The sequence below is a fragment of the Lycorma delicatula genome, chromosome 8 (assembly GCF_047948215.1).
Source record: "Lycorma delicatula isolate Av1 chromosome 8, ASM4794821v1, whole genome shotgun sequence".
NCBI classification, from domain to species: Eukaryota; Metazoa; Arthropoda; class Insecta; order Hemiptera; family Fulgoridae; genus Lycorma; species Lycorma delicatula.
The window spans coordinates 23,697,948-23,720,111 of NC_134462.1; the positions used below are offsets into that span (position 1 = coordinate 23,697,948).

The following is a 22,164-nucleotide window of genomic DNA, read 5'->3' on the forward strand; positions in this document are numbered from 1 at the left end:
AATAAGAAGGCGATGATGTTAGACCTAGTTATTAAAAAAAGTAGTACCAATTTGAAAAATAGTTGTTCACCGATATTTATAAACCAGTCGTACTCTAGTCATCTCGAGGTTCACTACATGAACTACGATAAATCAACGAGACGATGACATAGCGACTACTGCAATAGTAGATAAGAAGCCGTGACATCTACTCGTTACGTGCGTGTTTACGGGTAATGTAGTGTGATTTACGAAGAATAGATTATAAGAAAGAGGATAAATATTTCCTAGTTTAATCAATGTACACCGGCCGGCAGTTTATTCCGATATACTTTTTGCTTTTTTTCGGTGTGAGAGCGAATAAGTGATAATACTGTCCCCTCCAATCGTGTGAAGAGGTTCGCGTCATATAAGTCTTTGCGACGCCGTAACAATTCTTCAGTTTACATCGTGACGGCGCACGGAAGCTCCACCACCATGAAACACTTCTATTACTCGGTCAGTCAGTCAATAATCTATATGAGTGTTGAAGTGCGTGTATTCTTATCAGATAGGTTTTTATATAGCTTTATCATAAAATATCTTGCTTCGTAAAAAATTGAAATGTGTATAATTCGAAGTTTATGATGAAAGAAATCTGATTACAAAATTGAAATTTGGATAATTACAGTTGTACTTTCATGCTATAAAAATATTTATTTATGACAAAATGTTTACTGGTCTTATAGATATTTACTCAAATTATTTTTTGTTAAATAAGTTATTTAAATATTACCTGTTAATCTTGTTATAAACAACCGGGTAATTTCAATTTTCGTCCGGGTAAGTGAGTAACAATGAAAATAATAGAATGGACCGAACATTAATTAAATTTATATAAATTAAATTATACTATTAACATATTTTGTTGTTTTTTTATAAATATCCCTGTAAAAAACAGAGAAAAAAGTTATTATAATAATAATAATAATTCTAAAAAATATGCAGGTAATGAACGAATGAATAACAGTACATAAAAGTCAAAAAAACAATCTAATTTCATTATTAAATTAAATGTAAGATCACAGAAGAAAATTAACAAATTAAATTTATTTTTCATCTATAATTATTTAGTTTGTATATATATAAAATTAATTTATATAATTTATAATCTAATAATTATAAACAATAACACACATACCAACAAATATATGTGTGAAATAACTTTTAATTTATTATAATTAATGAATTTCAGCCGGTTTTAAAATATTGTAACTGATATTTTTTTGGACAATTTATCAAATTAATAATATAGATCCTTGTTAAAAAAAAAACTTTTTTTGTTAAATATTTCTTACTTTTAATCTAAATTTTAATGGGAAAAATTTCTATGTACATTATCAAAATTTTCCAGGATTGTCGATATAAAAAATATCGATATATACAAAAAATATATAACATAAATTAACTAGGTGCTATATTTAACATACTAAAAATAAATAAAATAATAAATCATTCTAATATTATTATTATTATTTATATTAATTTTGCGAGTAAAGAGATTACAAAGGTTTTTTATTATTAACTGAAAAAAATACAGATCTTTTTTTTAAATCTGATTAAGTTCCTTTTTATCTTTACATGTTAAAATAACCGAGTTAGATTTTTTCAAACATTTCGGAGCTACAAATTTTGTTGTTTATTTATTTATTTTTTTACATTTTGATTTGTATATATAATAAATTATATAGATTAATCAGGAATGGGTTAATATGCTTCTCGAACAAGAAAAAATTGCCCCCACATTTATCTGAATAAATCTAGGGAAACAGAGGTAAAACCTTGATCAAAGCAGCGTTACAGAATATGCAATTATAAAATAAAAAATAAATAAGAAGAGTTTACATATTAATTAATTAAAATATAAACATACATCTAAAAATGTTAGAATAAGTATGTGAAGGTACTAAATAAAACAAAAAAAATAATGATAATTAATGATAAAATAATGAAAATTATTTAAGCATATATTTTTTAAATTTTAAATGGATATGCAAAAAATTCACGGTTTTTTAAATTTTAAATACCATAATTTAAAAATTCATCGAACTTCTCGTAAGCCGAAATATTATGTTGTGTTACACAACAGTTCTATAGTCTGGTTTGAAAGAGATCAATATTGTTATTTAAATATTAAGAAAAAGTGACTTTTCTATTTAGCAATGAATTTATAAATATAGACACAGGATAAGTTAGCATATTTATTTTACTAAATATCAGTTAAAATTATGTATATTGTTCAAAAACAATACGCCGTACATTAAAAATAATTCTTATTAAATCAAAAATCTCATTTTTTTGTTTTTTGCTCCCTTAAGATAAAAAACATTCTTGGAGTTACCGCGTTTTAAAGTTATCCACCAGACTTATAACCTAAAAATTTTCAATTACTTTACTACTCATAATAGATGAAATAATACATCAAATTACGACTATATGTTTTCCATTTTACTAATCACCTAACTCACACTTATATAAAAATTAAATTCGTTACGTCAATTGTTCAACAATCCAAAGTATTAGAGGAAACTAATGGCTCTTTATTGTACACATAAATTTTGGAATTTCAAGATCAATGAACTTGTCTTTTATTCAGAAAATTTTTTGTTCTCAGCTCCTCAGTTCTCAGGAAATTAAATTTATTACTAATAATGTAAATATATGTACATATATAAAAAAATTAAATTATATTTTAAACAGGAAAGATTTATTAAAAATATTTTATGATTTTGTAAAAATCACATAACAAAATCAGTGTATCAAAAATCACACATAATAGTAAGTGTAATCATAGTAATAAGTGTCACGTATAATAAAAACGACTGATTATTAATATCTGCTAATGTCAACGTTTTATGCAAATAAGTAAAGAAATGATGACATACAGGTATGCGAAAATTTCATTCGATGATGCATGTTAATTTTCACTAATTTTTGCATGTGTGTGAGGTCCCAAAAAATATTGTAATACAATTTTTTTTAATAAATTTCCTTATGATGCTAAAGCCAACAAAAAATTCTAAAAAATGTGTGCGTAAATATTTTTTCCCCATAAGTTGCCTTATACTTTCCCGTCTTGATAATGCTGTAACAAATCTATAAGTGTAGAAGGGAAATTATTGTAATCGATCCAATTTGCGTATATGCGGTTTTCACCGGATCTTGACGATTTGACACTTAAGGAACCCCAAAAACCGGATGGAAATTTTTCCGGATGTTCATATGTACATGTGTGTATTCGGTGTCACACTCTAAATCACCTTACATCTCCAGAACTACTGAACCGATTTTGACCAAATTTTATCAGATTACTTCTATGTATATAGGACATTAAATTGTCAACTTAAAAGGTCAAGGGAGTGAGGCTGTAGGTCAAGGTTATGCTCAGTATGTAGTTTTCGCCTACTTAAGGTCTAGTTTTTCTTAGGTACATTTGTTAACAATTAAAAAATAATATTTGCAAAAAACAAATTTTGCAAAATTGCATCCCCGTCCCAAAAAATGCTCTAAACTAGTGGCTGAGTGGGTATATTGCATCAATAGTACCTCCTGTTACCACAAGGAGCGCTAGTGTAGTGCTGACGTATTTTAAATTAAGTTATGTGTGTAAGCCGTGCATGAAAAAAGCTGCGTGACGGGAAAGTCCTACTGTGTTGTCAGCTTTTTTTTGCGAGCGAAAATATTTTCGCATTTTTGTGATTTAATAACCAATGAGGCGTTGACCAAATTTAAGGACTGATTCAAGATATCAAAATATTCAAAAAGGTTTATTTGGACAAATGCCCTTCCTTTCGCTTTATTTTCCCTTTGTCCGCCTTCTCAATAAAAGAATATATCTTATGAACGGATTGTGATATTGGTGCACATATATATATATATACCCAGCAAAATTTTCTAAAAAATAAACGAGTTTGAAAATTTTGCTTTTAATAAAATAAAAAAAAAAATTATTAATGGTTGCCATTAAAATATTTTAATCATTAACAGCTCCATAAATATTAGTTTTATTTAATTAAAATATTTATCAAACCTTTAATTATTCAAATGAATTGATAAACAGCTAAAATATGGGTAAAATTATTAAAATGGATTATAAAAATTACGCAGCAGAAATATTTTGTGCCTGTTTTCACTTCCTTCACTAATTAAAAAATAATTAATAATAATAGGAAAGAATAACACAAATAAATTACAATTCATAAAATTATTTGAGCACATATTTATATATACGTTAAAAGGGATAGAGAAAATTCAAGGTTTAGAAATTCACAATATTGTTTTTGTAAAAGAAAATTTTTTAATTGAATTTTTAATAAATCGGTGGATTTTTTAAATGTTTCTGTATTTATTAAAATTATTAATGGAAGCATGAAAAAATCCTTTTTTTGTAAGCCAAAATATTTTGTTGACTTATATGAAAACAGATGTGTTTCTGGTTTGATAGAGATGGTTATTGTTATTATTTTTAAGAATAATTGACTATTCTTTTTAGCAAAGATTGTCTGTATATTCATAATGAAATTAAAGCTTTGTCTGTAAGTTTTCCCCTAATGTTTACATTGCAATCTGTTCAACTAATAAATAATAAGAAACCTCCCCCCTCCCACTAGAGAAATGAGATGAGAATAATATGTATGATATGCAAATGAGGTCTAGTCTTGTAAAGGCTCAGACTGGGCATATCTGAGACGTGTAGTTAATTGAACCCCAACCACCAAAGTACACCGGTATCCACAGTTTAGTATAAATCCGTATAAAAAGTAATTAGATCTTACTAGGATTCAAACCTCAGAATCTTCGACTACAAAAATTAGTTTGTTAAACAACTGATTAGAAAGTCTATAAAACTGAATTTAAATTATTAATTTTTAGATAAGTTTTGCTGTTTTAATAAGAGTGGAGATGTGTTTTAATACGTTTGATATTTGGGAGAATGAATTAAATAAATAAAATCTTAAACAATTTTTATAGGAAACATTTTTTTTAGTTTTCTAGAATTCCTTTCTGTATATTATATTAGGAATGATATCTGGAGAAACAATTAAAAGTCAACTTGTATAAATTATACTGTAGAATTTTCAATAGATTCATTAAATAATAAAAAAAGTTTCTTTTAAATATAAGCACAATAAACTAACATAATTAATTTTTATTATTATTATTATTTTGTATAATTATTTATAAATTATATAAATAAAAAAATAATGCACAATTAAGATGCTGAATTAAAAGTTTATGTGTTTTTTAACACTGTAAAACATAATGTCTGATTAATATAAATAAAGAAAATAAAACCTGAAATTCTCTCGAGTGAAAAAGCCTAGAGCAGTGACCTACAAACTAACATATTACACTTCATTTCTATAAAGATAATCATACGTTTATTATATTTATGTTTATTTATAATAATTTGATTATATTTTATTTTATAAGTAACACATCACTGTAACATTTTTTAAAATAAAATACTAAATAAATAAAAAATAATAAAAAATTCAGTCGACAATTTTTCAAAATAAACATAATTATTTCTTAAATAAATACCTTTCTAAGATATGTTGATGTAATATTACAGAAATTCAATTCCAGACTTCGTAAACCTTTTTTTTTCGTTACTATGTGAAAAAACTGATGTAAACACCACATGACTTCCTTATATGCCTATTAAATTATATAAACACATTTTTTTTTTAAATGAAAAGCCTAAAAACTTCTGATTTTTTCATATATTTGTTATTATTGAATTATTATTTATCGTAAAAACGTTTTTACAATCAGAGGTTAATAATTGTTAATAAATCAAAAAAAAAATTTGTTGAATTAAAAACAAAGTAAATAAAGTCGGATTAGAACTGATGTGCCTTCCCCTTGTAAGATCCTAATATTTCATTAATTAAAATCTTACTGGGTTATAACTCTTGGAACCAATCAAAATAACTACCACTAAATGATATATTGTTGAAAAGCTCTCAATGAGGACTTATTACTGCAGTTAAGAAAAAGTCCAAAATCTAATTTTTTTTGGATTTTGGGCTTTTTTGGACACTTTTGGTTCAATGGATTGCAATAAAAAGAGGAGATGCACAACTATATGTTACAACACAATTTCCTAAATCCACAATTTCAACATTTTACGGCTAATCGTTTTTGAGTGCGAGATACATATGTACATACGTACAGACGTCACGCCGAAAATAGTCAGAGCGGATTCAGAGGTGGTCAAAATGGATATCTCCGTTAAAATCTGAGAACCGTAATTTTTCGCGATCACAATACTTCCTTTACTTCGTACAAGGAATATAAAAGAAAAAAACCGTCATTTATTACTAAATTTTTTAGACCTTAAAACTTCAAAGCTAATATGATACAGTCTTTGTGTTACAACAAAAATGTAACAAGTTTAACTGTTAAATTTTTTTAAATTTAAAGATTGTATTATAATTTGGTCACTGGAACAGTAATTTTACTGTCTCAGTTGTTATACAGGAGAAATTACGTTAATCAGGTCAAATTTTTGATGTAGAGGTGTTTTTTAGATCTGGAATTTCCATATCTTTCTCTAATAAAAAGCATAATTTTCGAATTGAAAAATTCTGGAAGGATGTTTTGTTTGATATTAGTTTGTATTTTGCTTGATATCTCCAGACTGGATGGACCAATATAGATGAAATTCCACGATGATTTTTGTATAGATGAGGAATTAATCCCGTTTAATTTTGATCACAATCGGTTAAATGGACAGAGAAATACAAACGTCATGGGTTCTGTATCTCAGAATTTTATCCTTACGATAAGTAATTTTTTTTTATATTATCTAATTCCTCTTTGGTAGCTTAGGTACAAAATAATGGTGTTTGGTCTTAATCATACCCTCATAAAGGGGTGGGAAAAAATAGTTCCTTTTTACTTTCTTGTACGAAGTAAAAGAAGTATTGTGATCGCAAAAAATTTCGATTTTCAGATTTCATCGGAAATATTCGTTTTCACCATCCCTGAATCCATTTTGACTAGTTTCGGCGTAACATCTGTACGTACGTATCTCTCATAACACAACAATGATTAGCCATAGGATGTTAAAATTTTGAATTTATGACTGTTGCAACATCTAGATGTGCAACTTCCCTTTTTATTCCAATCGACTGAACCAAAAGTGTCCAAAAAAAGCCCAAAATCCAAAATATTTGAATTTTGGACTTTTACTTATCTGCAGTAATAAGCCCTCATTGAGAGCTTTTCAACGATACATCATTTAGTGACATTTATTTTGATTGGTTCCAGAGTTATAACCCAATAAAATTGTAATTAATGAAACATTTGGATCTTATCAGGGGAAGGCACATCCGTTCAAATCCGATTTTATTTCCTTTTTTTAACACAAATATATTGATTTATTAATAATCATTAACCTCTGATTGTTTAAAAAATTTTACAAAAAATAATAATTCAATAAAAACAAAAAGAAATATGAAAAAAATATATGTAATAAAAAATGTCTGTAATTTAATAGGAGTACTAGGAAGTCATATGGTGTCCACATCAGATTTTTCTTTTTTATCATTTCTGGATTCGAAGGTAACATTATTGAACTAATTAGATGACTCATTATATTAATATATTAATACATTTATGTCTTAATATATTACGTGACGATCTCATTCAGGAATGAAAAATAGTAAGCCTAATACTTTTGGTTTTTAATTTTGGTTACATTACGGTTACAATGGTTGCTGTATCTCAAAACTTTACTCAAAGAGTAAAATAATTTGTTTACATTAATAAATTTTTGTATTAGAACTTTTATACTTTAATGTTCCACTTGATTTTCCTTTTAAGTAATAGTCCATCGAGAGTAAAGTTAAACAACTCGGAAAGTTACGCAATTCTGCTTCTTCTTCCCTTTTGATACGTCTTTATAAAACCCAGTTACTTGGTATTTGTGGTAAAAAAAAAATGTTAATTAGATTAAAATAAAGATAAAAGCGTAAACTTGCTATTTTATAATCGATTATAAAATAAGATTCAATAATTTATTCAATCTGTGTTAAGTAATAAACATGTTTTTTTATAGGTTTAGTATAATTTATTAAAAATGCATTTACATAAAATATAATTTACATGACAGATTATTCTATTAAAATACTCGTATAATTAATGGTATCGTAACTATAAAAAAACATTTTATAATCTTTTTTTTTTATCTACTTCATTCAGTAACTCTTAAATAAACCATATTTATGTATATAAGAAGGATTTAATTAATGATTATTTTAAATAATTAAAATTATAATCCACTAATTATGGTTTGAATCTATAATCTTCGTTAACGAAATTAAAAACGATAGAAATTTTTGCAATATTACGTTTGCCGACAGCCGTTCCGTTCACATTACTTGAACCAGGTAGTAGCCTTTTTGTCTCGTTTCCATTTAATGTCGATGGCGTCTCTCCTCTATAGTTATAATTTTGTTAAGTGTTTCACTCTTATACAATGTCATCCCGTCTAGCCCGGCAGTTCTACTGCCATCAAATATATGCCTCACTCTTACGTTTAATATCTCCAAAAGGATTTTTTGGCTTCTTCATTTTTTCAGACTTTTTTTATAACAGTTAACCCTTAATAAGGCTTTAGTTTTCTTTCTTGGTAATTTGCTATTTTCGCACAGATAATTTATCATCGGCGCATTGATTAAAGCTTTTGTCGACCTTTGTATTTTCACTAAATCAATGTTTACCAATACTATTTAATACCCGCCTCCAAGAATTTGTATTTATATTAATTGTTAAATATATTTCAATATTATTAAAATGAAAAATAATTATTTAATTAATCTATATTAATTAAATAATTCATCCAAACTATTTAGAACTTCGTTGTTATTTTTTAAAGCCTTTTTATGTAATACTATTCTATGTTTTTATTTGACTCATTCTTATATATGATTATTTATTAAAACAATAAAAAAGTATAAAATGTAAAGCAAACAGATATCGATCTATGATATAATGACTTACTCGATGATCCACTCTTAAATAACACAAATAAAACAAAATATAAAATCATATTAATGTACTAAAATAAAGAAGAATCATAAATTTAAACAGGTAATTATAATCTAGCTTTTAGAACAGGAAAAAATTATACCTAAACATAATTATCTAATAAAAACAACCTCTTAGCATTGTAAACTAAACTGTACCGAATTGTACAATTTTCTAAATTGGATAATCAGATAAAAGAGTTAAACAAAATCAAACTAAATATGTAAAAGCAGTTATTATCAAATAATATAGAATAAATATTTGCTAACTAAATAACAATACTGATAAATAAATATACAAGTTGGTTTTCCCGGCTAAAAAAATATAACCCCATATAAACATCAGATGATACCACAGTGAAAAAAAAACCTAATTGGTCATTGAGAAATAGGTGTAAAAAGATTAATTGCACAACAACGCCAGATTAAAAATTAATTAATTTAAAACAATTTTGGTTTATTTAAATAAATAAACAATTTACTGTAATCGATATAAGTTACGTAGATCACATCAGGAATGAATAGATATATATTACAACATGGATAAAAAAGGATCTATTTTTAAGACCAAGGGAAATTATGATAAAACCTTAACCAGAGAAGCATCTCAAATACAGAATTAATTATAAAATAAAAAATATAAAGGATTAAAACCCATATTAATTATAAACACAACAAATAACTTTCAAGTAAATGCATTAAGATAGTAAATATAAAAAATAATTATAAAATAATTCACAATTCAGAAAGCGTTAATGAAATTTATTTGAACACATATTTTAGTACAAGTTGAACAAGTTCAAAAAAATTCAGGTTTGTTTTTTAAATTAATATCATATAAAAATTTTTGTAAATCAAAATAAGTATACCATTTTTATTTTATGTTTGCTGTATTTAAAAATTGCTTAAAATTAAGTCAACTGCAAGTATCATTACTAATTCTAGCTTCCGTAGCAGAATGTCTTCTTTTATTTCATTAATGAATTGAAAATTTTCTAACCAGGACTGAAACTTAGTTTCAATCCTTGTTAGAAATTATTCATACAAATATTACACGTACAACCTTTGTGTGCGTTAATGATTATCAAATCATCTTATAAAAAAAGCCAGCAAAGAGTTACGTTGATTATGCAATGTGGCGACAGAGGGCTTAACTCTTAGAAGATTACTACTTATGAGGAAAATTAGCTTTAGTAATGGTAGTTTTTACAAAAATTACCATGACGCTTTGTTTATTTAACTCAAAGATTTTACATAGACTATAGTTTTCGGAAATTATTCATTATACGAAAATCTAATTTTTTTAAAATAGTTTATATAAAAAATTAGCAAAAAAATTGATTAATGTAACAAATTTAACTTAATTTTTTGTGGCAAATTTAAAATTTTTATCTGAAGTTTTCCTTAAGCTTCATATATATATTCTAAATATAAGTTATGCAAAGATTTGCATAAGCGTGGAAAATCTTTTTACTCAAGTTACCGAACAGCGTCCTTAGCTGATATACTAATCCTTAAAATTTTATTAAAGTATTAAATTAAACATTTTAATAAACACCTGACGTCAAATAAAATGAAGTAAAAAGTTAAAAAGAATAATAAAGAAGTAAAATCAAAGATCTTTTAACGAATTTTATTATATTTATTATAGTTTTTTTTCAATTTTTTGAAAAACTTTCACGAAGTTCGGTTCATATAGTCTGAAGATATTAAGCAAAATAGTACATATTCATAAATCAGTTCGGAATCTTTCATTGATAAAATTTATTTTTTTTTATTATTTTTTTTTTTTAGCATCAATCTGCAAAAACTCCGATACAAAAATTGGTCTGATTAGCATACCTTCTCTTTTATAACACATGTTTAGCTCTATATAATAATAACTATAGTAGAGTCGAGTAAGTAAAGATATAATTATTTTACAAAAGACCTTAGTAATTTTCAAGATTATTTTTAAGCACTTCTTTTATTCCGTTCGATTTTAAAATAATTCTTAATTTAAATAAAATTCACTGCTTTCTTAGTTTCTAGAATAAATCCAAAATACCGTTTTTGTCGCTATTTGTTTAATTTTAGTAAAAATTAAATCGGTAAGATTCTGTTCTTGTTGCTCATAAATTCGAATATTGTATTCATTTTACAAGGTATTGTAAATGGAATTTATAGTCCTTTCAGGTTATTTATTATTAAATACTAATATTCCCTTTAAATATTTAAAAAAAAAATTCAAACCATAATTAACGTACAAGTATATATATTTTTAATGTACTTATATTTTTATAGACGTAATTTCAGTTCCTTGATGTAAATAATCGTAATTAAATCATAATACTTCCATGAAAGTTACATATATATATATATATATATATATATATATATATATATATACATATATATATATATATATATATATATATACAATGTTTCTAAAATGGTGGGTTGGCTATACTTTTTCGGATTCTACTTGTAAAACTAAACAAAAAATATTCTTAAGAAAAATGGCAATTTCTCTTTCGTTCTCCCACAGTCCGCCATTTTGTTATTTTTATATAAAAATTTATATCTCAAGATCGGTTAAACGAATCACATTAATATTGTGTAAGCGTCTTTGCAATAAAGTTGTAAAATTAGCAAAAAATCAGGACTTAAATACCTTCGCAAATTTCAAAATGGCGGCCATGTTTAGTTTTTAATCCGTTATATCTCCATAAATATAAATTTTATCAAAATGTATGATTAAGCTAAAACATTAAGCCTTTTATTTTGAACAAAATGAAATTTGATTTTATTAAATCGGTTAAAAAATAGCTGAGTTGTGGCAGAAAATTGATGTTGTAATTTTGCGTATGTTTTCATGTCCTTCACTTTACGTTCAATTCGAATTATTATTAATTGTTTTTATTTGTTGTTAATTCTAATATTGTATTTACAAAATATTCTAAGAATATTTTTTGTTTAGTTTTACAAGTAGAATCCGAAAACGTATAGCCAGCCCACCACTTAGGAAACATTCTATATATATATATATATATATATATAAAATTTATTGAATTTACTAAATTCGACCTCAAAAGGGTGAAGAAGGTAGAAAATTTTGAAACAATTACAAGTATTCCCCATTTCCGACTTTACTAAACGAAATATTCAATAGATTTGGACTTGTTAATACTCTTCAAATAAATATTTAAAAACCGTTTTCTCGTTTTCATGAATTTTGATTTTTTGAGGGGATCGACGGTGTACGGCGCGGCGGCTGAACCAACACAACCACTGCCACTGTTACCGCATATGCGACGAGAGTGGCTACACCAGCCTCCGGTTACTTGAATAAAAAAATGAAATAAGAAAAATTGTTCGCGATGAAAAACGTAAGTAATCATATAGCGTGGGCGAAGCCGCGACGAGATGCTGGTTTGTAATAAATAAGATAATCCATCATCCTTTAAATGTTTATTTATTGAGCTTAACACATCATAAGTTTTTAACAATGAATTTCATTCAATCTTTTTAATCGTTTTCTGTCGTATACAGAAACAAAAAAGTGTTGGATTTAAATCAGATTTTTTTTATAGTAATTATCAGGAGCTTAAAAAGGAAAATACCATACTTATAAAGAATAGATACCAATCTTCTATGGACATGATAAATTGCTTGAAAAATAAATATTTTGAATTTAAATGTTATCTTTATTAGTCTTTTTTTATATAAAAAATTATTTAAACTTAAATCGCAGAATATGGTTCATAAATCTGGTTATTTTTATTTTTTAGAAAAAATGCTTTCCTACCTTTATTATAAAGTCTGAGATAAATTATTATTTTTTTTTTTACGATTAGATTTTCCTTTCCGAAATGTGCAAAATATTTCCATGTAAGGTATTTTAAATTACATTTTATAATATTTTAGCGTAGATGTTTGATTTTCTACAATTTTTTTAATAGTTTTCTATTAATTTAACAATTTTTCTATTTTACGTCTCCCGAAATCAGCTGATTTGGAAGTCGAGAGTTCCAGCGTTCAAGGCTTAGTAAAGTCAGTTATTTTTACACGGATTTGAATACTAGATCGTGGATGCCGGTGTTCTTTGGTGGTTGGGTTTCTCAGAAATGGTCGAACTGAGACTGTACAAGACTACATTTCATTTACACTCATACATATCATCCTCATTCATCCTCTGAAGTATTATCTGAACGGTAATTACCGGAGGCTAAACCGGAAAAAGAATTAAAAAAGTTGTGTTTGTGTAAAATGCCTTATTAAGGCCAGGAGAGGATAGCTGTAGTTGAGGCCTACATTCGTTCTGGATCGTTTGAAGAATCGCGTCAAATATTCGTAGAAAAATTTCCGAATCCCTGTATTCCAGCGAAGAGTAGCATACACGATTTAGTAAAAAAATGGCGTACAATAGGTTCAAATGCTAAACGAAATAGGCAACCTTCCGCTACGACTCCATAGGACATTGCCGATATTGAAAGAAGAATTACTCCGAGTCCAGAAGACGCCATTTTTGAAGAATTTTATGCGCAATTAACTGATAATGACAAAGAATACAGCTTCTTCCAATAAGACGGATTAACGTGTCACATATCAAACGTTTCACTGAATCGCGTTCATGCAGGTTTCACAAATGAACGAGCTGTCAGCAGAGGACGATGGCCTTTACGTTCCCTACAGTTATCTACTTGCGATTTTTTCCTTTGGGACTTAAAAGAGAGAGTTTATGCATCTAATCCCCACAATATTGATGAACTGCAGGTGAACATTCAACAAGAAATCAACTCGATTGACAACAACGTTTTGTGACAGACGACTCAATATGATCAATCGAGCACAAAAGTGCATCGATGCCCAGGGTGGTCATTTTGAACGTCTTTTGTAACAATAAGGTAAATAATGCAGCATTTAAATTGCGTTTTATGTTTTTTTATTTAATTTATCCGTATCATTCATAAAATTTCAATCCAAATAACCTACCGATTCTGCAGTGTTTACGTTATGGGTTCAGTTTTATGTTGCTCACTCTGTAGTATAACCATTAAGCCGGGAAAGCAATAATATACCTAACATATAATGGTAACTCAGAAGTGTTAAAATAATTTCTTTAATTACAAAAATTACTTTCACCAAAATCAGAATATACATATACGGGGAGAAAGTAATAAATATTATCTAATTGTATAAGTAAAATTAGGTTAGATCTTAGTAAAAAAAAAAAAAAATAATAATAATAAAATAAAAGTTATGATTTTTAAACACATCTAAATAACCCGTTTTCGAAATTTTTTATACACTTAAATTACTTATGTTTTTTTCTACTTCTTATTATAAAAATAAACATAAATTTTTAATTAATAGAAAGGTAATTAAAAATATATAATTTTTTTATTATGATTTTGACCAACTGTGATAAACAAAATATTTTTGAAAGAAGAATTCACATAAAAATATGAAGCTATGAAATTATATTATTATGAAAATGGGAGTAATTTTTAAAAAAATACTAGGCCATAAATTTATATCGGAGTATCATGAATGAAATTTATTACTAAATCGATTTTTTAACGTGTAGATTATTTCTGACCTCGTATTAAAACTATTTAATTATAAGATTATATAAAACCAAATTCGGCAACTTCTAACCTGAAGATTAACTAATTAAAAGATTAATTACGTTTAGCCTTTTCCAACAAAATTAGGTTTCTAATAGGTAAACCAGTCAATTATAAATCAGCTTCTACACTGTTGAGGCCAAAAAAAAAACTGTATCGCTTGATTTAAATTATTTTCAATTAAAAAGACATTAATACTGTATTATTATTGTTCTTGTTATTATTATTACTATTATTATTATTCTCTTGGGCAAGCCCAGTAAAAAGCATCCTGGCCGGCCCAAAGGCAAGGCGCAGGAGCTATAACTATTGTTCTGACATGCATTGTATATGGTAACATGAACTATTGAATACTATGGGTGAAATATATGAATGAAGGACAAAATACCAGACAAAAAAATGTATGAACTGCCAGATGTTAACGGCCATTGTCCCCCGTCTGCAGCTCCATCTGATGACGATCAGGTGGCCCTTCAAGAACAGGCGTTAGCTTATCGCTCGAGCTTGTGATGTACCGACAGACCAAGCGGCATGTATCCAGCAACGCAGCCTTCTGCATTGGTCGAAACAGATTTGCTGGTGCTCCAACGGATCTTAATGAACCATGCAGAGAACGTGGAATCTCTCCCATCGCGCCCAAAACCACCGGGACCACCGTTACGCTCTCCTGGTCCCAAATCTCCCTGACTTGTTCTGCAAGATCCCTATACTTCACTAGTTTTTCCGTGTACTTCTTCACTATGTTGGTGGACAATGGGATTGTGACATCAATCAGGAAGGTGATCTTTTCCTGCTTCTTGGTCAGAACGATGTCTGGCCTATTATGCTCCAATGTCCTGTCCGTCATAACAGTACGATCGTAGTACAGTTTATACTGATCGTCCTCTAATACAGGCTGAGGAGCATACTTAAAATACGGGACTGAAACGGCAAGGAGACCCAGGTCCAAAGCGAGTCTCTGATGAAGTATCTTCGCCACGTTGTTATGTCGGACTGTATATTCCCTTGGAGCTAAAATATGACACCCGCTAACGACATGTTCGATGGACTCGTTGGTCGATCCACAAAGACGGCACAGGTCAATGGTTACAGCAGGATCCTTGACGACATGCTTTCTCTAGCTGAGTGTGCTGACGACCCTATCCTGTATAGCAAATACAAGGCCCTCCGTCTCAGCAAACAACTCGGCATACTCCAGCCAGGCCACAGACGCATCTCGATCAACCGCTTCATCCATAAGCGCCGCATAGTACCTCCCGTGCAACTCCCTCGAACGCCACCTATCCATCACACTGTTCTCGGAGAAGGTATCCTCAAGGGGCTGAAATTTCTCATCACTGAGGCGCAGTGGGGTTAGATTACTGTCATTTTTTTACTATAACCCCGTGCAGCAAGCTGGATTGGCTCTTCTCTAAGAAGTATTTCCGGAGATTCAGCAGTTGTTTTGCATGAACCTCCCGCAAATCCACTACGCCTCTTCCTCCTCTATTCCTGGACAGGTGAAACCGCTCGACGGAGCTGAGCGGGTGATGAGAGCGGTGTCGCGTGAACGATACACGAATCATTCTATTAAGCCCTTCAAGGTCTGTCCGCGTCCAATTTATCACGCCAAAGCTATAAGAAATCAACGGAACGGCAAATATGTTAATGGCCTTTACCTTATTAGAACCACTCAACTGGGAACTCATGACGGCTCTTACTCTACTCTTGAAGCCAGATGTAAGGGCCTGTTTCGCTCGACTATGGCTAATTCCAATATCCTGCAGGAAACCAATGTCTCACCACGCTGCATTGCATTCATGAGTGCAGAAGCATCCATCTGCGGCACTTCACACGCCTCAATCTGCGACCATTTTCCTCTCTTCATAGCATTGACCCTATACTTGTCAAGACCAAAACTCATGCATATGTCGACACTGAACCTCTCGACTAATTTGACAAGTTGCCGGATCCCTTTTTCAGTGTCAGAAATAAGCTTAATATCATCCATATACATGAGGTGGCTAAAACTGTACTGCCCAAGAGCAAAACCCTTCTTGGACTTCTGTAAGATGGAAGACAGAGGGTTCAACGCTAAGCAAAACCATAGAGCGCTCAAGGAATCGCCCTGAAAAATGCCTCGGTTGATCTGTGTTACTCCGACCTTAACGGGGTTCTTATCTGGAATAGTCAACAAAAGATTTGTGCACCATTTACTCATAACGACACTTAGGCACTCAACGACAACGGGATCGACTTTGTAGAGACGTAAGACCTCTATCAACCAGAAGTGCGGAACCGAGTCAAAGGCCTTTCTGTAGTCTATATAACCAGTATATAGGCTGCCCCGACTCTTCTTTGCCGTTACAGAGATAACGCTATCAATCACTATCTGCTCTTTGCAGCCCCTACTACCCTGACGACACCCTTTTTGCTCCTCAGCTAAGATCTGATGCCTCTCAAGATGCTTATTGATTTTGGCAGTGAGAACAGAAGTAAAAAGCTTATATATTGTGGGGAGATATGTAATAGGTCTGTACTTGGACGGATCTGCCTTCGCAGTAGAAGATTTCGGGATCAGATAGGTCATCCCCTAGGTGAAAAAGGTCGGCATTAGACTTGCATCTCGCAAGATGGCAGAGTAAAATTCTGCAAGACGCCAGTGAACAGAAGAAAAGCGCTTGTACCAAAAGTTATGCACTCCATCAATCCCAGGCGCCTTCCAATTATGGGTTTTCCTAATCGCCTCCTGTACATCTTCTAGAGTGATTAAATTATCTACCATTGTCTGGACTCTATCAACTCGTTTTCGTTCCTCACGAATCCACCTTGCCCCACTGTTATGTTGTGAGGAACACGACCAAAGCGGGTCCCAATAACCCAAGACCTCTTCACTAGTAGGGGACGCGTTCACCTGAGGTTGTTGTTGAGGTGAAACTTGCAACCGCTTATACAGCTCCTTTTGATTGGTACGGAACAAGTGAGCTTGTTCCCGGCGCATTTTACTCTGCCGATACCGCCGCAGCCGACATGACAGTACCATCAATCGTTGCTTTAACAAATACAGAACTTCATGGCCGGTGGTGTTTTCCGGGTTCTATATGTTCGGATTATCGACTCCGCCGCCGATCGGATCCTTCCACTGGGGTTAGCAGATGTTAAGAAACTGGACAAACGACCAATCTCTTTTCTCAGCTTATCGACTTTCCTACACAGTCTCTCCTCCCAAGGTGGACGCTGAGGACTCTTACGCATTGCAGAAGCGACGATTCGCTGGCCATTCGCTTTGACTGCCGTAATCGCACCGATGTACACTAACTCATGGAGCTCAGTTATGGAGGGTACTAATCTTACTTTTTCTTCAAGAATCTCATTAATAAGGCTCACTATGTTCCTCGTTCCGCAATTAACCCTCAGCCTTGGTATACGCTGTCTGGCCGACGGATCCATACCACCATACAGCATCTCGTTCTCAGCAAATTGATCGGAGAGGGGATTGTCGGCTCTTATCGTTTCTTCTACAGTACTTTCATCTGAAGATGGGCTGGACAACAACCCTAACTCCCTAGAAACATCAGCTCGGATTAACGCCACCACATCCGCAGGAACCCTATTAGACTTAAAAAGGGATCTGCGCTGATCCAGGATGTTTTGGACAGTCTTACATCGTAGCTCAGGGAACTTCTCAACCATCGCTTGGTGCAGCGGAACACTATACGGTTTCATGTCCGATTCCATTTTTGTTATAGTTAGGTAGGTACGGTAAAGGAAGGCATTATGTTCATCTGTCCATTAACACCGCTTCCTACCCCGGGGTTCTACAGCACTGGGTGACTGAACTTCAGCCACAACAGAAGCCACAGAAGACGTTCCAGGCCTTGTGGTACCATTAGGTGAGGCGTCGCCACTCGCTCCAGCACTCCTCATCCCAGACTGAACATCACGACGGCTCCCAAGGGTGTCAGCCCGCAACACCCTACCACCCCGGCATTAATTCACATCGTTGTACTCCATTAATTTTCAAAACAAATGGGTAACAGGATAAGCTCCTGCGGGCAAGGCTCCGACACCTCTAGAAACGGCCGTCCCTAACATGGGAAACAGACGCCGACCAAACGCCGCCCAATCTGGAACAGACGCGTTGGACTTAAAGTACCTGTTATGGTCCGCGGGTGGGCCTTTGAAGAACACCACCTACCCTGTATATATACAAGGTCTTCCTCTATCCGCCACCTTGAGGACGCGCTCAGTAGGGAGACAGGATCCCCCCTGGGTTATTATTATTATTATTATTATTATTCATATTTGCCCTTAAGGACAGTGTTTGAATTTGAATGTTTAATGATTATGCGATCTTTAGTTGTATTCTCCTTCTATTTCTCTTTCCAAAATCTCTTCATTCTTTTACTATGTTCTTTTATTTATTTATTATTAGAAAGAATTTAAAAAATCCTATTATAGATAATAAATCAAAAAATAGACGTTTAAATATACACATCATTATTTTTACTTTGTTAATCATTAACAAAAATGCAGTACTCAAATTAAAAATACAAAATTACAACGTAATAACAAAATTACAACAAAAAATTGGAATAAAAAAAAAATAATAACTCTTTTTGACCAACTTTTCGTTTCTGACGCCCTCTGTATTTCGCAATCAGAAACGTACTAATTTTCAGAGTACAACGGTGATAGATAGATACGTTCGATTAACGAGTAGACCCAACAGATAAGCATTAAGTTTAAACTCACTTATCACTGTGATTAATTGCATAAGTGTGTATGAAAATACACCAATACAAATTTAACAAACTTGAAATTGAGATCAAATTTCTACGTACACAACTTTAGATAAAATACTACAGTATATCTAAATTTCAATGAAATCGATCTAATAGTTTTGGAGATTTTCGAGCCACAAATTTGATACATAAGCCTATATTTATAAAGAAAATTACACTTTAAATTAATAGTATTTTCAGAACAAACACCTTAAAACGTAAAAAAAAATTCAATTTCATTCCCAATTTTGCCGTGCTACCTAAAGTCTTTCTTCTTCGAAGTCGATAAAAAGTAAAACAATTAAAATATATAATTTTATATATATATATATAGTTATATATATACAATAGTTTTACTTGTATAGGATTAACATGAACTTAAAATCAATATTAGAAGTTATTTACGTAGATAGATATAACTTAACAAACGATAAATATATCAGTACTGATTTTAAAACGTGAAATCGATAAATAATAAAAGTAAAGTTCAAAACTATCCAACATCGATAATCGATCAAATATGTGAAAATTATTTAAATATATGAGAAATTGGAATATTAAATTAAAACAGCGGTGAAAAATTATGTATAATTTTTTTATAAAATTTCAAAAATAATATTAAGGTATAAAACATTTTGACTCGAAAATTGTCAAAACTACTAGTTCAATTTCATTAAAAATGAAATATTGTGTAGTAGTGTATCTGAAGCTGTGCATGTGAAAATTTGATGAAGATTGGTTGAGTAGTTCTTTAGTTACGCTCAATTTAAGGTTTACAACAGACAACCTCATTTCTATTAAATTCATTTTGAAGTTATCAAACCTCAATTTGAGGTATGTTGACTTTGTATTGGTATAATTTCATACGCTCTTTTGCTGTGAGTCACAGTGGTAAGCGAGTTTACAGTAGATGCTTGTGTGTGGGACCTAATCGTTATTTTTAATTATTACATCAAATTAAACTTAAATTATATAATAATTTAAGTTTTCTTATAAACCAAAAAAATATTTTAATATTAAATTTAAAAAAATTATACCTCTTTTGTTTTTTTCATTTAATTTATGTTTTGTAAATTTCTTGTACAAAAGATTACACAAAAAATATTATTAAAAAATATTATTAATAAATTCCGAAAAATCGTCTTTTTTTTATTATATATAAAACTGACACACACAAGAAAATTTTAGCTTTCGTTGGAGATGGCATCAGAGTAAGGAATACGCATAAATATTTGTATGAGATATAAATAATAAATATATTATTATTATTGTTACAAAATCGCGTCACTTTAAGGAAATTTACAAATTTATATATATTTCATATAAATATGAAATTTGTCGAACGCTATTATCTTATAGCGATCTATTTTACGGTATGATATTACTATATCATATGCACTCATGTGGGGAAATAAGGAGGCAACTTAAAAATTTTAAATTAAATGGGGGTAGGATTGCGACATCATTTTAAAGGGCATTGAAAAACAAAAATCTTCATAAAAACTTAAGACTACGTCAACCATAACCAAATCAGTAGTTTGGCAACTTTTTATTTTTTTTCACAGCTAGTTTCAGAAGCGGACAAAGAATACCAAAAACAGTGGTCTCATTCCGAAAAATATATTCGATACGATGTAGAAGCATTAACAAATTTCATTAGTTCTATGTTTAATTGTTGAAAAGTTATTTAAGGATCCCATACTTTTATAAACACCCGACAGACACACATACACACACACACACACACATAATATATATATATATATATAGTACTGAATTCATCAAGGTCTTGAGAGTGACAACAATAAAAAAGATATTTATATTTTTTTATTGCTTACCAGCTGTAAAGATATTAAATGGCTGCCATTTTTATTGGGATGTCGTAGCCCAAAGTGTTTTACATCAAAACGTTTGTTATTCGATGCTCTTTAAAATGATTTGACACAATACTACCCTTTTTATTTAAATATTTTGAATTACCACTCATGGAAATGTTATCAAGACAGTAGAACGGTGTCGGCTAAACCGAGTCAGTTGATGGCTGAGTCAGCTTATTGCATCCGAAATAATTTGATTGAGGATTTTATTAAACACACACACACACACACACACACACACACACACACACACACACACACACACACACACACACACACACACACACACACACACACACACACACACATATATATATATATACATACACACACACACACACACACACACACACACACACACACACACACACACACACACACAACTTTAAATAAATGAATTTCTTTATATAAAACAATATTATATTCTAATAGACGCAGTCATAACGTTCTTTAACAATAACTAACGCACTAACTAGTATAGAAGACAAATAGGAATCAAAATAACGAAAAAAAAAATAATAAAAAGAAGAGAAAAAATTATAAAAAGCATGCTAAGAATAAATAAATAAAAAATTTAATTAAATTTATAAAAAATAAATTCTTAAATATTATTTAATTTATTTATAAAAATAAGTTCTTATTTTTATTTAACTTAGTTTAAACTTGATTCTAGTTTAATACTTCGTCAAAAAATTAAAAGAGTTTTTGTCAAATTATTTACCTAACTTGAATTGAATTATTAAAAAGTCTCAATTGTACGTCTTATTTAATACACACGTCATTTCTACAAGAAAAAAAAATAGAAATCTATAACAAAGTTGAAAACAAAAAAACAAGGTAAAAATGATGAGCCAGTATT

The 22,164-nt window shown here is 30.1% G+C and overlaps 1 protein-coding gene across 1 annotated transcript in view; it reads left to right on the forward strand.

Moving 5' to 3' along the window:
• The first annotated feature begins 384 nt into the window (after positions 1 to 384).
• The window catches only part of LOC142329360 (uncharacterized), a 69,919-nt gene continuing 48,139 nt past the window's right edge, over positions 385 to 22,164 (forward strand). Inside the window, exon 1 of the mRNA XM_075373869.1 lies at positions 385 to 477. Within this exon, the coding sequence (XP_075229984.1) occupies positions 457 to 477 (21 nt within the window). The 5' untranslated portion in view covers positions 385 to 456. The remainder of the gene's footprint in view (positions 478 to 22,164) is intronic.